Source organism: Balaenoptera ricei, chromosome 3, assembly GCF_028023285.1.
Source record: "Balaenoptera ricei isolate mBalRic1 chromosome 3, mBalRic1.hap2, whole genome shotgun sequence".
In the NCBI taxonomy this organism is placed as follows: domain Eukaryota; kingdom Metazoa; phylum Chordata; class Mammalia; order Artiodactyla; family Balaenopteridae; genus Balaenoptera; species Balaenoptera ricei.
Window position 1 is genome coordinate 13,962,439 of NC_082641.1, and position 16,555 is coordinate 13,978,993.

General features: G+C 42.1%; 1 protein-coding gene across 1 annotated transcript in view; it reads right to left on the reverse strand.

Annotated features, from left to right (window-relative positions):
• Positions 1-16,555, reverse strand: part of MYO10 (myosin X) — a 214,324-nt gene that overhangs the window by 35,899 nt on the left and 161,870 nt on the right. Inside the window, exons 20-21 of the mRNA XM_059916137.1 lie at positions 510-634; positions 303-417 (exon numbers count right to left, since the gene is read on the reverse strand). Of these exons, the coding sequence (XP_059772120.1) occupies positions 303-417; positions 510-634 (240 nt within the window). The remainder of the gene's footprint in view (positions 1-302; positions 418-509; positions 635-16,555) is intronic.

The window sequence follows — 16,555 nt, forward strand, 5'->3', positions numbered from 1 at the left end:
AGGCTGCCCAGTTCTTCCCTGGCACTGAGTTGCCCATCAGCCAACATTTGTTGACTGACTGAATGAAAACACACGCACTTAGGATCCGATGCTTCAATGTGTCCCCAAGAACAGAGTCCCTGTAAAGTCAAGGACTTCAGAAAAAAGATTCACGTTGGGAGGACAAAGAATATGGCTGGCACGATACGATGGGTATCTTCCCGACATTGGAAAAACAGTTGGTTAGTAGTCATCACAGAACACCAAACTCAAACATCTCTCAGGGGGTTGATGGGACGGTCGTTCTTTCTCTGAAATTTTACCTTCGTCTTCCCCAGCTGCCACTCGCTGTTGGAGGTGTCATAGAGCTGCAGCAGGGCCGTGCACTTGCCCCTCACGTCCTCGGGCAGAGCCACGTTCCTCGCCAGCACCTTATACCTGCAAACGAAGAATGCCCAGCGTCACCTTGTGCTAAAATCCTGTCCCCAACCCCTCTGCAAAGAAAGAGGGTCTCTGCAGCTCCGTCTTGCCTTTTGTAAAAATCCTGGAAGGGTCTTCGGACGGCATACCCAGCTTTCCGGATCCTGACCGTCTCCAGCATCCCGGAGTACCGCAGCTGGTTGACCACAACTGCCTGGTCAAACTGGTCGGGCATCTAAAACATGCCAAGAGGTGAGAGGATGACGTTAAGAAGACCGCCCTCCCCCCCATGGTTTTACACACACACATTTTGAACCTACACAAATGTACAGAAAACAAACCCCACCCCACATACCCACAGCCTAGCTGCAACAGCCAGCGCCCGTGTCAATCCTACCCCCCATCCTTAGCCCACGTACTCCCTGGCCTTGGATTTTTTTTGAAGCAAGTCCCAGATAGTACACTCTCATTTGTAAATATATCAGTATCACTTTTATTTTTTTATTTTTTGGCCGTGCTTTGTGGCATGCGGGATCAGTTCCCTGACCAGGGATGGAAACTGTGCCCCCTGCAGTGGAAGTGTGGACCACTGGATCGCCAGGGAAGTGTTCCAGTATCATTTTTTAAATAGAACCACAACACTATCATATCTTAAAAGATACCAATAATTCATTGATATTAATATCCAGGTTCAAATTTCTAATTACTTTACAAATATCATAAACGGACCACCATTTTTAATGCTACGTTTTCCAAAGAATCTTAAGTGTCATGCAAATATCACTTTATTTACTTTTTAAAATTCAATTTCCAGGCATTTTTTTAGTTGAAAAATGCAGTGACCCAGTGAGGGCTGGGGGAGGGGTTAGGGGCTGGGGAGGAAAAGGAGAGTTTGTACGTGGAGAAAACAGACAAAAATGAAAAAAAAATTAATTTCCTCAATTTCTAGTCAGATACCCCATTTATCGAGCTCCATGCTATGATCACTAAATAAATTAATCCCAGAACATACAAACAAAAGACAGAGGAAATCAAGCCAAGACTTAACATTCTGAACCATATTCTCTTATCTGTTCAGTTGCCAAACAAACTGGTGTTGCTGACAGGACAATGGTCTTTCAGGGTAAAGCCCAAAAGTATGCCATTTCCCACTCACAGCTTTTTGGGCAGTGATTTGTTTTTTAATCCAAACACCCCATTTCCCTTTAATTAATTCGTATTTTCTTATCTTACACAACTGTGTACAAAATGACTGAAAAATAGTGCCATGGAACACAAGTACATTGTTAAAAAGTGCAAAGACGGTAAGTGGCTTAAATTTGCGAGCCTTAAAAACACAGCCAGTCATTAACACAAAATCAGGCTGAAAGCCATGTTATTCTGTACGCTTTCCAAGCTAGCAAAAAAATAAATCTGAAGAATGCTCTGCAAATCTCCCTTGCAGCGTTTGATGGAAAAGCTGCCATCATATCCAGCAGGATGACTTGTCTCATATTTAATTTCTCCTACAAACACTGGGGTCAGATGTCTCTACTCAGCAGTATTCTACCGGAGTCTAGCCAATAAATAAGGGCGAATATCCAAAGAACTGGGGCTCACTGGTTTCTGGTCTTAATTATTTCAAATATCCCTAGACGAGAAAGAGTAAAATAAAAGCATGAAAAAATTAGCTTTGATAACTCCTTTACCTTATCTTCGGATTGAAACACAGAGAGAGGCAACTGTTCTGAGGGTATTTGGTTAAAATGCTTCTGTTAGATTTATTTGGGAATATAATCTGAACAGTAGCAATCCACAACGACCAGTAGAGAGCTAATATAAAACAAACACTGAATAAGTCATCAGACTTAGTTAACTTTAATTCATAGAGAAACCTACGAATTTCATATCTAATCATTTGATGCTCAAAGACTTGTTAATTAAAAAAAAAAAACTCTCTAAATCTCTCTCAAACTTTCACTGTTCCTGACCCATACTTTTTTCCTTGCTCCTTTTCTTTCAATCTCTACATAATGAAGTCCGTACAATTCCTTAGTTTGGCACTAGTTATTAAAACACTCTGAAAAATATTACTAAAGGGACACCCCATCCAAAAAGTGCAGTCGCACTTACCATCTTTCAGTCCCTCCGAGGAACATTCCACCTTCGGTTTGGCTCTCAGGCCAAAATTCATATGGAAAACAACTGCCACACTGACCTTTTCGCCACAGCTAAAGACACTGAACAATAATGAACACCATTCCTGTGCTTTAAAAAGTGCTCGGTCGCCATGACAACCCCTTCCATTCTCGGGCTAATTAGTGTGGTGTGGTTGTAGGATTTCATACAGCCTGGGGAGGGGAGGGAGGGTGGGAGGGAGCCACCAGGAGTGGTCACTCTTTCCAGGCTCCCATTGTGATTGTGCTTCTGCCCCTTCGCAGAAATTTAACCGGGGGAAGGGGGATCTGTTCGCAGATTGTCGCCCTGGGCAACACACAGGGCAATCACGAGGGGAGTAGACCTGTATTTCCATTGGTGGGTCTCAACTTCCCTTTCCTTCTGGTGAATTTAATGTTCAAAGATGACACAGCTGGAGGGTGGACAAGTCACAGCTCAAAGCATGTGGCCTTTCAAAACGTCACCTAATGCACTCCAGCCAGTCTGTACGGGTAACTCGTTTTCCAGAACTGGAGGTCCTCCCTCCCAAGACTGCCGGCAGTGTCCTAACTGTGAAGTTTGATGGCCGACAGCAAGGGAGGATTTGGGGAAGTAACAGCCATAAACCGGGGCAATTATGGTCCCAGGAGTCTGGTCTTGATCCGTTTACTGAATATAAATGATTAAACACCTACTATGCGCCAAGGTTTTGTGATTCATGCTTGCGGGGGAAACAAAAAGGCGGGGGCTGGATTCTTTTTTGTCTTATATCAAAACCCCTCACCAGAGTAGTACATTCATTACAACTGATGAACCCACATGACACATCCTAATCACCCCAAGTGCATATCTGACGTCAGGGTTCACTCTTGGTGCTGCACATTCTATGGGTTTTGATGACTATGTAATGACATGTGTCCATCATCAGAGCATTGCACAGAGTGTTTTTGCTGCCCTAAAAATCCTGTGCTTCATCTATTCACTTCTACCTCTCCCCAACAGCTGGCAACCACTAATCTTTTTACTGTCTCCACAGCTTTTTTTTTTTAAGACTAATGTTTTTAAAGAGTAGTTTTAGGTTCACAGCAAAATTGAGAGGAAGGTACAGAGATTTCCCTTATACCCTCTGACCCTCACTTGCATAGCCTCACAGGGCTGATTGTTTCCAAGGACCCTGAAATTTAGGAGGGTGACAGGTATGCCAAACATCACTACTTATATAGTAGATGGCCTACTATAGAACCGTATTAAAAATTAAAGCTACGTTCCTTGGGAACACGGGACAAAGAAAAGTACTGAGGGGGTATGGGTGTCACGTGAATTTGAACCCAGGTCTGACCCAGAGTTTGGGCTCTCACAACTCCTACTCACTGCTGGAGGGGAAGGGACATTCCACACAGAGAACACAGCACAAACCAAAGCCAAGAGGTGGAAAGAGAACCTGGCACGTTCAGTAGTTCAGTCCGGGACGGAACGGGGAGGTGGGCAGGGACCTGAGCTGTTGGTGGACACGGCACTCAACTTTGATGCCACTGTTTCCAGGATCAGGAGCTGCCCGCCGGGGGCAGACCTGTGCTGTAGAAGGATCCCCGTGTTGGTAGCAGCAAAACTGGAAACAAGACCAGAGGCATGGCTGGGTCTATTTGTGGGTCCATCATGGGTCCATCATGAAGTGTTAGGCGGCCATTAAAAAATAAGACCAAATTAAAGATGCCCCAGTTAACTCTCAAGCCTTTTTGCAAGGTGAGACAAAGAAGATGCAGAAAAGTCTGTATGACAGTCTCACTGCTGTAAAACAATGACCCCATCAAATAAAACACCTGCTCTATGTATGCACATGTGTGTGAATATACACATTTAGATACACAATGTGCAGAAAAGGATAGGAGGAGACATGCCAGGCCGTTATTGAGTGGGGGGCACTACTATGGGTGGTGGGAAGAAGAGACAGCTAAGAAAAAAGGGGGGAAAATGAGACAGCACTAAAAGAAGGAAATAATCACGTATGTACAATATGAAAAAGTTCTATTTGGCTATATATCTTTGAAGACACTTTTTTTTTTACAAAGTAAAAAAAAAAAAAAAAATCAGGTACAGAATGGATTGTAGAGGTCCTACTTTGAACAACGTGGACGTAAGAGGCAGAGAAGCAGGGAGATCAGGGGTGGAGCTGCTCTAAGGGAACCTTAAAGTGCAAACAACCCAAATGTCCGTCAACTGATGAGGAGACAAACAAAATGGGCTTTCTATCCATAAAACGGAATACTACTGGCCATAAAAAAATGAAGCGCTGCTACCTGCTACAACATGGATGAGCCTTGAGAACATTATACTAAGTGAAAGAAGCCAGTTACGAAACACCACGCGTTATGTGATTCCATTCATGTGAGACGTCCAGGACAGGAAATCCACGGGGACAGAAGGTAGAGTGATGGCTGCTAAGGGCCGGTGGAGGGGATGGGGAGACAGAGGGGGGACAGCCAAGAAGTAGGGCATTTCTTTTTTTTATAAATTTATTTATTTTATTTCTTTATTTTTGGCTGCGTTGGGTCTTCGTTGCTGCGTGGACTTTCTCTAGTTGTGGCGAGCGGGGGGCTACTCTTCGTTGCGGTGCGCGGCCTTCTCATTGCGGTGGCTTGGCTTGTTGCGGAGCACGGGCTCCAGGCGCGCGGGCTTCAGTAGTTGTGGCGCACGGGCTTAGTTGCTCCGCGGCATGTGGGATCTTCCCGGACCAGGGCTCGAACCCGTGTCCCCTGCATTGGCAGGCGGATTCCCAACCACTGTGCCACCAGGGAAGTCCCCTAAGGGGATTTCTTTTTGAGGTAATGGAAATGTTTTAAGTGTCTGTGGTGATGGTTGCACATCTCTGTGCATCTATGAAAAACCATTGAATTGTACACTTCAAATGAGTCAGTTGCATGGTATGTGATTTATAGCTCAATAAAGCTTAGGAAAAAAAGGTATTGTAAAAGCCAGATGGACACGGAGGCATTTAAAATGGACAAAAAGACGGATGCAAGAGAGTTTGTATCCTGGAGACAGGGTTAAATATATTTAGCTTCAGGTAATATAATTCTAAAAAAAAAAAAAATTAGAACTTTCTCCTCTACAATCTGAAAAAATAAAATTTCAGAATGCCTAGACAAAACAAATGACTAGTAACAGAGCACGCTAAGCCTCCACAAAAATCAATTACGGGCAAAGCCCAAGCTTCTGCAGCTAAAGACCTAAATAAAGGGCAACAGACGTGCTGGCAAACAGGGACACAGGACAGGGGAGTTTTTACAACAACAAAGAAAAGAAAAAATGCATTTATGTGTTAATGAATATGATTACCCCGAACATTACCTAGCCTTCCATAATTTCAAAAATACTGCATAGAGACAATAAGAAGTGTGACGGTGCACTTGGAAATAGTCACCTGTCCTCGGTAAGAGGACATTCAATCTGCGCTTATTTAATTAAAGAAAAAAGAATGAGTTAATTACCTGTGGACCCTTGAAGTTCTAATGCTCTTCAGCATTTGAGGTCTCACAGAAACCAATGGAGAAGCCCTGAGAAGAGTCCAGGGAGAGGGGGTGGGGTGGGAATGCAGCCTGCCACGCAGAGGTCAGGGGGTGCTGGCAGGGGCCAGCCAGGACTGCAGAGAGAAGGAACTGTCCTCTGATGGCCAAAGTCACACACACACTGATTAAGCATTACATCGACTGGAAACCGAGTCAGGGGGTGGTGGGAAATCCAGCTCTGCTGCTGAGGTTAGACCCTCTCCATGCCTCAGAGTCTCCTGAAGAGAAGAGACACCCTGAGGGGAGAGAACAAGCTGGACAAAGACGTATGATTGGCACAGAAGTGACTCTTATTTCACTCTGCTGTCATCCACTGTTAGGTAATATCACTTAACATGGATCTATGAGATCAATTTTTTTTTTAAATCTGGTATCAGGGGAGAAAACTATTCTCTCTAGAAGAAACGACATGTTTAATCTGAGTCTACATTCATAAATCGATGACTATTATAACTCACGGTAACTTACTTACACACCTTGTGCCAAAGAGGAATTAAGGCAAGATAAAATAAACTGAAAATAAATACGGTGATTAAAAGAAAACACACAGTAGAAAATGCATTGTATTACCCTTTTTGCCTTGGCTGACAGGAAGCTCAAAGTTAAGTTTCCTTCTCAATGCTAACTTCTGTTAACCAGGTATTTTATTTTGCCTTAATTTTTGAATCATTTTTCATAGATGTTAACAGATTCTCAATTCCTTTAAGGAGCCTATATTATTTTTATAGTCTAAGATGGCAACCATAAAATATACAATCTTAAAAACATTAATAATTTTGAAAAAGAAGAATTCTATTATTCTAACCTCAAAGATCTACTGATGATTATACACATAGAATTTCAAATGCTTGTTTAGCAGCCTTGCAGGAACCAAGTCCTCTTGTTTGTGCAAGGTACCCACAGCAATCCTTCAACTCATACAGCACTCGAAGGCAGAAACCCGATGGGTGGGTTAGATGAGTAATATTATTGCATTTTGTGGATAAGGAAACTGGAAGTGAGCAAGGCTAAATGACTTGTTCAAACCAGTTAATATCTGCTTCAATCAAACAATTAAAGCTCAAAGAGCTTTGCATTCCTGAAAACTAGTATGTGAATCAAACTTGTTCTGAACCATATTTTTCTACTGACATGTTATAAAACCGGAGGCATATTTCCAGAGGATATAATTCTCAAAGGAGTGAGCTGGAAACTTCTTTAGGGAAAAGATTACAATGAAATCCAGGCAGAGAATGCACCCTATACTGTAGCATTTCCAGGAACACTCGGTCTTTTGGGCACGTGGAGACATTTTCTAAAAATTTTAACACTAAGGAGGGGGCGTTAGGGACAACCTGTCAGGTGCTGACCTGGTGTAAATACAGGCGATACAAAAAATCACAACTCTAAGGGCCACAGCAACGCAGAGCAGAAACCGGCTCACTACACTGTGAGTTCAGCCAAATACCTACACACAGAAGTAACTAGTGAACAGAGGAAACCTTTTGGAAAATCAAATAGCGAACTGAGCAAATCCATCTCCGGTCACTGGTCCCATTAACGCAGACAACGAGAGGCTGACAACACCGTTACTTTGTGTCTCAGCGTCAGAGGACTGACAGAATTCAAATGTTCCTTGACCCACTTGTGGTTGCAACTCCACCTGCCTCTCCTCCCTGGATACCACCTGCCAAGGACAGGCGCGCGAGAAGAGCCGATACACCACAGTGGACGGAAGAACACACTCAGAACACGCTGAACTCCATCCCGTGGAAGGAGCCCGCAGGTGACAACATATTTAATCATGACTGCTTTTGCTTTAATAATAAATGCAACTTGATAATTCATGCGGGTGCTTCTGAACACAGGCTACAATTTATTTCCAGAAGGGGGTCCTTCTCTCCCTTTTAAGAAGACACTTAATTTATTCAAAGTCTAAAAACTAGCCACTTGATAGGATCTCAATGTCTTAGAGGTGAGGTAAAAGTAAACATTACTTACTATTTTCATCAATCAAAAGTATTTATTAAGAACCTTCCGTTAACTGAGCAACCAGAGGCAACTGTATGGGATGACCCAGAGCAAACCCAGCCCCTGCTCTGACCCGACAAATGCAGGTTCTCTTTGGCTCCAATCTGCTTGGAATGCAATATGGAAGCAAGCCCTGGGCCTGGCGATACGGGTCCTCAGAGCACAGAGTAACCAGATATGGGATCTGAGCATTATGCCAACACTTGTTTTATTGCCCTACCTTAGTAGCCTAATACAAAAATAATTTTTTAAAACTTTCTATCGATAAGATTTACCCCCAACCCAACACTGGTAGATTGTTTCTCAAAGTGAGTGGTATAACATTCTAAAATTAATTAAAATGAAAGAGTTCTACTTTTCTCATTGTGTTTTTTAATGGCTCCTGAGTGACTTCCTCTGTGAAATGCTGTAAACTTTATCTACATACATACTAGCTCTGCACTGGAGGGACTTATTACACAGTCCGTATCATGGAGGATTAGTATCCAGCGTCCCAAGAAATGTAAAATAAGTTGATTCTTGGGTAAAACCATTACATGATTCTTCATCTTGCTATGTAAACATTGTGGAGTGAGAGACACCAGCGTTACAGAGACGATTTAATATATTAGGTATATCTGTATTTGCATTATGATCATGGGATATACCTTTACCCTAATTCAACTTCAAACACAAACAAGCAAACAAATCTTAAGAAGCCTGATAACCCTTCATCAACTTTAAGAATTAAAAATTACATTAGAGTTTACCAAGTCAATTATGTTACACTTATAAGATATCACGCCCAACCTTACACTGAGTGGCGACAAGACTCCTGTCCTCACTCCCTACTAATTAACAAAAAATTAAGACGCAAAGCCCCTCGATCTTTATTTGCTGTCTTTGTTACATCAAATTCTCAGAAGCAGTTAATAAATAGCATAAGTTTATCATGCTTTGAACGGTTTTCAAAAGCATGGTTACTAAAGCAGCAGTATAACTTTCCTGACCTTGAAAAGGAAGTAAACAAAAGCCAATTAAACTAGAGACAAAGGGTCTTTTGTCTCACATCAGTCATTTCTCTCCGGGGCTGTTCAACATTTGACACAGTTGTCGCCACGTGCTAAGTTCCACGTTTTGAGAAAAGAGGCAGCTCCATCCCCCTCCCAGGCGAGGAAGGGGAAGCATCATGGTTACGTGACTGGTTAAAGCCTGGGGGGTCAGATTACAGAGCATGGAAATTTCTCACTCACCCAGTACAGCCTTCAAACCGCACCCTTCCCAGATGTGCACCGTTTCAAAGCAAGGAACTTCAAGCTCTGTTATAGGTGGAAACTGTGGTCCTCACCTCAGATTCATGCAAACCCCAACTACTTAATGGGAAGAAAACTTTGAACATAAATAATATACACATGCGTACATGAAACCTTCCTAAGGCATAGCCTTAGCCCCATTATACCCCCTCCCTGTTCATGAATTTACAGCGCACCTCAAATTAAGACAAGGACTTCAATTTCACATTGGAGGCCCCCCCAGTAAGCTCCACTCTACCTCTCCAGTCAATACACCCACACACACCCTCCACGTTTTAGTCAAATTAGAGATAACTCTAGCTGTTTTCTGACTAAAACCTTCACTTCCTGTCTTATCTCGGATGAAGCCAACTTCTCCACCTGAAATGTCCTCCCGTTGTCTCTAACTGTTGAGTTTCATGGATCTTTTAGGGGTTTCTCAAATACTCCCTCCTTAATAAAATTGTTCTGGATGTATCCAACTGGTGCCATCTGTGACCTTGACCATGCTGTTCCTCGTGTCACTTTTTTTTTTTAAATTGAAGTATAGTTGATTTACACTGTTGTGTTAGTTTCAGGTGTATAGCGAAGTACTTCAGTTTTATATATATATATTTACATATATATTTCTTTTTCAGATTCTTTTCTATTATAGGTTATTACTAGACACTGAATATATAGTTCTCTATGTTATACAGTAGGTCCTCGTCATTTATTTTATATATAATAATGTATATCTGCTAATCCCAAACTCCTAATTCATCCCCCTCCCTTTTCCCCTTTAGTAACCATAAGTTTATTTTCTATGTCTGTGAATCTATTTCTCACAATTTTTTTTATATCCATTAGACATATCCATGTGAACCCTCATAAGAGTATAAATTCCTTTGGGCAGGAGCTGAATCTTATGAATTTCTCACTAAACTGTTGACCACTGGACTCGACACCTCAGATAGGTGTCCTACTGTATTGCATAAATGTAAGGGTGGTCCTGTTTACAGCTGTTTCAATGTACTTGTTTGGTGATAACTTAGAAACAATATCAAAAGCACAGTACATGAAAGGAAAAACTGGTAAGTTAGATTTCATTAAAATTAACTTCTCTGTGAAAGACACTGTTAAGACAAGCAATACACTGGGAAAATGTTTGAAAAATACACAGCTGAAAAAGACTGTAATCAAAATACACAAAGAACACTTACAAGTTGACAATACGAAAAAACAACCCAATTTTTAAAAAAGGCAGAAGATCTGATCAGAGACACCATCAAAGAATCTATAGGGATGACTAAGAAGCATATGGAAACACACTCAACATCTGGTATCTCAGGAAACTGCAAATGAAAACAATGACATGCCACTACACACCTATTAGAATGGTAAAATCCAGAAAACTGATTAACCCCGAGTGCTGACAAGGATGTGGAACAACAGGAACCTTAACTCACAGCTGGCTGAATGCAAAATGATGCAGCCAATTTGGAAGACACAGTTTCTTACAAAGCTAGACATAGTCTTAACATATAATCCAGCAATCACACTCCTAGGTACAGCCATTCCTCTGTACCTACAGGGGATGGGATCCAGGACCCCACCCTCCATGGATACCAAAATCCACATATGTTCAAGTCCCTTATATTAAATGGTGTAGTATTTGCATATAACCTATGCACATCCTCCTGTATACTTCATCTCTAGGTTACTTATAATACCTAATACAATGTAAATGCTACCTAGATAGCTATATAAATAAAATGTAACTGCTATGTAAATAGTTGCCAGCATGTGGCAAATTCATGTTTTTCTTTTTGGAACTTTCTGGAATTTATTCTCCTGAATATTTTTGATCTGAACATGGTTGAATTCCCGGATGTGAAACCCTTGGATCAGGAGGGCTGACTGTATTTACCCAACTGAGTTGAACACTTATATTCACACAAAAACATACACATGAATGTTTATAACAGCTTTATTCATAACCATCAAAAGCTGGAAGCAATCATCATGTCCTTCAGTAAGTGAATGGAAAAGAAACTGGGGTACATTCATTCAACTGAATATTATTCAGATTTTTTTTTTTTTTTAAAGCTGTCAAGCCCTCAAAAGACAGAGAGGAACCTTATATACATAGTGCTAAGTGTATGTATGTGATTCCAATTGCATGATGCTCTGAATAAGGCAAAGCTATAGAGATGGTAGAAAAATGAGTGGTTGCCAGGACCTGGGGGAGGGCTGAATAGATAAAGAAGGGGGAAATTCTAGGTTGGTGAAACTATTCCATATGATACCATAACGGTGGGTATGTGACCTGATACATTTGTCAAAATCTGCAGAACTTTACAGCAAAAGAATGAACCCTGGGGGATCATCCCAGGAAATAACTCAGATTGTCACAAAAGAATCTAAATGTATTACAAATGTATGAAACAACATCACGGGAAAGACTGGGGGGGAAAACCTGCAACTAAAGTAGCTTTGGACATGGAGTCTATTCAGTCTAAGACTTAGAGGCAAAAGGAGTCACGATACTGATACCGCTATATGTTTACACTGGAATGGAACAATTAAGTAGATGGATGGTGGAAGAAAACCTTAACGAAACTAATTCTACCCAACTGGAGTTGATTTACTTTCATGAAAACAGCAGCAGAAAAACCCAACTCTAACGCTGGCTTAACCCCAACTCTAAAGCATGCCAGTCACAAGGTCCAAGCAGTCCTCAAAATGTGTTTCTAGAGAACAAGCCGAAAACACAGCTCAATACACACCTATTTTTTCAGTTGTTTATATGACACAACTGGAATGTGTTTCTATGGGAAAGAGTTCAGGTCAAGATGTACTGAAGGCACTTTTCAGCATAGTATTTAATGAGGACAGATGTAAAAGACATTGGGAGATAACAAGTAAAGCCTTGTTTCCTCCCTTATCATTAAATGAAAGAATAATGCATGCAAAGGTGTTTTTTTTTTTTAAATCAAAAATATAGAGAATATATGTAATGATAAACCCACAGCTCTCCTGGAGAAAACCACCCTTGCCAGTTTCCTGTGTTTTCTTCCAGACGTATTCTATGCATGTATAAATGTAGGATTGTGTGTGCATGTATACAGATGCATGCATGCACATACAAACAAATAAATGCAAGCTTCATTTAAAAAAAAAAAAAAGCAAAGACATGTTTGGGAAAAAAAGCAAAGACATGTTTGACGTTTTGCTCAGATGCATGCATGCACATACAAATAAATACAAGCTTCATTTTAAAAAAAAAAAGCAAAGACATGTTTGACGTTTTGCTCTGTTTGCCTAAGATCATCCTGGAGAATTCCCTGTGAGGACATACAGATCTCCCGTGTTTTTTCACAGCAGCACACTATGTCATTACCAGAATGTGTCTAATCAGCTCCCTATGGAGGGACATTTAGGTTGGTTCTACCCTTTGCTGTTTTCTATTCAGCTTCTACTGAATGAAAGGAAATAAAGTGGAACCCTGGAGTCCCCACACCAGAAAATTTCCTGTCAACACTTCCATCCCTGGCTCCATCCCGGACCCCCTTTGTTTCATGGTGAATGCAGTCCTGTACCTCTGGTGCCAACGGTTAGGAGCCCCCCACAGAATAGGAAGGTGATCACCCCAGCGTGAAGCTTTCTAACCTCCTCCATCTCCGCCCAACCTCTACCTCTAAGGAAAAGGGGATTACTGAGATGCCTTATATGTGAGACAGGCTCTTGTTCTATGAAAGGATGACACTGCGGACTCCCTGTTTATACTGTGTCGACATCAGTTTGACATTTTAATCAGTCAGAAACTAATGACTGACGAGAAGAATAACCTGCAATTTAATTCTGCCAATTTTCTATTATGTTCCAGCATGTCAGACCATGGAATTTGGGGAGTTTATCTGTCACACTATATAACAAGGTCATTTAATAGTATTTCTAGTCCAAATGGTGGATAGAAACCTAAAGGGATGGGTTATGATAAAAAGTTGTGTCTTTAATAAAAACAGCAGCTACCTATTCATGGAACAGTGACCCATTTCCGCTCTACATGGATCTCTCGTAACCCTTACAGCCACCCTATGAGTTAAATCAGTCCATGATGATCAAATTAAATTTGTGATATAAGGTGAGGAGAGGCAGCCATTTGGGAAATGCTATTAGCTGACATTTGCTCAGCACTGTATAGACCAGATGTCATGTGTTCACCTCTGCCGCCCTGTGAGGTGGGCAGGGTGGCTATCAACATCTGCATTAAACAGGTCCAAAGAATGAGTGATCTGAGCCACATCACACAGCAGTTACCAAGACAGAGGAGCAACGGGTACCCACTTCTTCCAACATCAGAATCTCTGCAGCTTCTGCCAGAGCTTCCCTAGAATGCTGTAACTTCTCTACTTATCCACAAGTTCAAGTCCAAAGAGACCCTGTGTGGGTAGATGCTATGAGCGTCTGTGGGTGGTCGACGTGCTTCTGTTCTGGTGCTCGGATTAGACTGTATTTACGAATCTCTAAGGTGGTGGTGGTAGTAGCAGCAGAACTACTAGTAGTAGTAACAGACTAGTAGCAGCAGAACTACTAGTAGTAGTAACAGACTAGTAGCAGCAGCAGTCATGGCAGCAGTAAGAACAAAGGCTCACATGTACCAAGCACTAAGTGCCACGCAGCATGCTCACTTTGTAATGCTAGCTTTTCTTTAACTTTGGCAACTCTGAGGTGGCGATCATCCTTATTCCCGTTTTACTGATGCGTAACCTGAGGCACAGAGACGTTAATTAACTTATCCAGGGTCACGAAGCTCCCCTGAGACAGAGCCAGGGGAGAGTGAGGGTCAAGCCTGCATGAAAACCACTAGCTACACTGCTCCTCCGCAAGGTGCAAGTTCAGGAGGCGGGGTGGGAAGTTCCTGTAGCTCCAGAGTATTCATTGTTTAACAATGGAGTTTGTTTCCTGATACATTTGCCCTAAATATTCCTGAATGAAATTCATCACAATAGCTATCTTGGTAGCAGACTTTTAAGCCAAAACAGAAATCAACTTCTGAGGATTAAAACACAAATGAGACAATACATTCAGTTAGAGTCGGGGCTGGCAAAGAACAGCCTTGGAGCCACATCTGGGCTGCCATCTGTTTTGTAAATAAAGTTTTATTGGAATACAGCCATGCATTGTAACTGCTTCCACATGACAGTGGCAAAGCCTAAAATATTTCCCATCTTGTCAATTACAGAAGAAGTTTGCCAACCTGAGCTGGAGAATGAAAGCCAGGGAAATGGCACACTCAAAATAGTACACACTGAACTGTGTTCCAAAGGTAATTACACACCAGATTTCGAGAAATCAATATGGAAATAAAATAAAAAATATGTCAATAATTTTGAAATTTATTACATGTTGAAATAACATTCCGGATTTGTTGGGCTAAAGACTAATTTCACAAAAATTTCTTTTAAGTGTGGCTATTGGAAAAATTTTAATTACATACATGACACATTTTACTTCTATTTATTAGTGCTGCTCTAATAAATGAGGCTGAACCTCTCCTCTATAAGGACTTGGACAGCTTGATACTATATTCTACTTGCATTTGTTTGAAACTCAGAGCATCTTTGACATAAATGAACTGTCAGACTATTTTAATACATGGCTTAAAGAGAGACAAGTAACACATACTTCTTCTCATTGAAAACATTACCCATCGTTCAAAGGTGAAAACCAACACTCACACAAATAATGTGAAACACAAGAGGCCTCATGAAGAGTTTTCGTGAGGCCAATGTCTCTAAACAAAGAAATGAGACACGAAGAATTTCCATTAGCTTCAAATAAAGTATGAAATATCAACACGACTCTCAAACAGAATGTTAATTTCATTTTCCTAATGAATTTACATTTCGTTTCCAAAGTCACTCCGGAATATTCCCAGGGCATCAAATTTGTTTTATTTTTAACAAGTCATTGAACCCAGCATCTTCAGCACCCAAAAAACAGAGCACCACTGGGGGAAGTTGTAACAAAGTTAGACTGAACAGGCCAGAATAGGGACAAAGACATTGTGATCTTTTCTCCCCCAAACTTGGCAAGTAAATGCTTACAAAGGCTATATGCCTAACAGCTCCCAGTGTTTGGCCCGAGCACCTTAAGTGGGTCCGTGGGACACTTCCTCTTTTGAATCTTAGCTGCCATTGTGCCCACGTCACAAACTTGTTTCCAAACCGCATAAATGTCCTGAAAACCACACGTATTAACATTTGGTCGAGCGCTTCCTTGAGTTACAAGAATACAGGCCTCCTCCATGGCTTCTTTCTTCCATTCTTACGCCTTTCCGGTTTCCTGCCTTTAACAACCAGCCCCGCACCTGCTGCTCTGACCGCCCTTCCTCCCGCTGGCTGTGCATGTCGAATACTGCTCGCTGCTGGGTTTCCTCTCCTCCCCTAAATGCAAGGGAAGCAGGCAGACACCCCCGCTCTGCCTCGCTCTGGGCCATGAATTCCCAGCAAACGCTGCAGGAAGTTCCCGGTCTTCGTGCCTGTGCCTCAGACCCCTCACAGGGATGAGGCCCCCGGGTGCCCTCTGCCACTCACGTGGGGAAGACAGAAAGCAGTGAGTTCCTGCAAAAATGAGACCCCCTGCATCGCCAACAGTGGAGCTGGCGTTTGATTCTCACCACGGAAAAGAAGAGATGGTTTCCTTCCTAAATTAAACTCGCGGAGCAGCAAACAATGGTATCTATTATTTAAATATGGGTGACTCTGTACAAAGGATTTTCGTTACCTTAATTGAATCTGAAAGAACCCTATTAAGGCAAGCGGGCAAGCCAGGAAGATTATTCCACCACATGCATGGAGGAAGTGCATCGGATACAACTTGTATGCCGTGCCCAAGGTCACGTGACGGGCAGGCACTGGGACCTCTGTCTAGATTCTGGGCTCTTCCTTCTTGTAGGAAAACCAGGTGGGCATGACTCCAAGTGTGGCCTGTGACAGGTGCCAGGCCATGAGGAGATGGACACCGAAAGTGAGAGTAAGCGTTTAAGAACTTCTACAGCAAGATGACACGGCCACATCATTTTTGTTCTATTTTTCAAAAGTACCAGTCCGGACTTCCCTGGCGGTCCAGTGGTTGGGATGCCGCACTTCTACGGCAGGGGGCGCAGGTTTGATCCCTGGGGGGGAA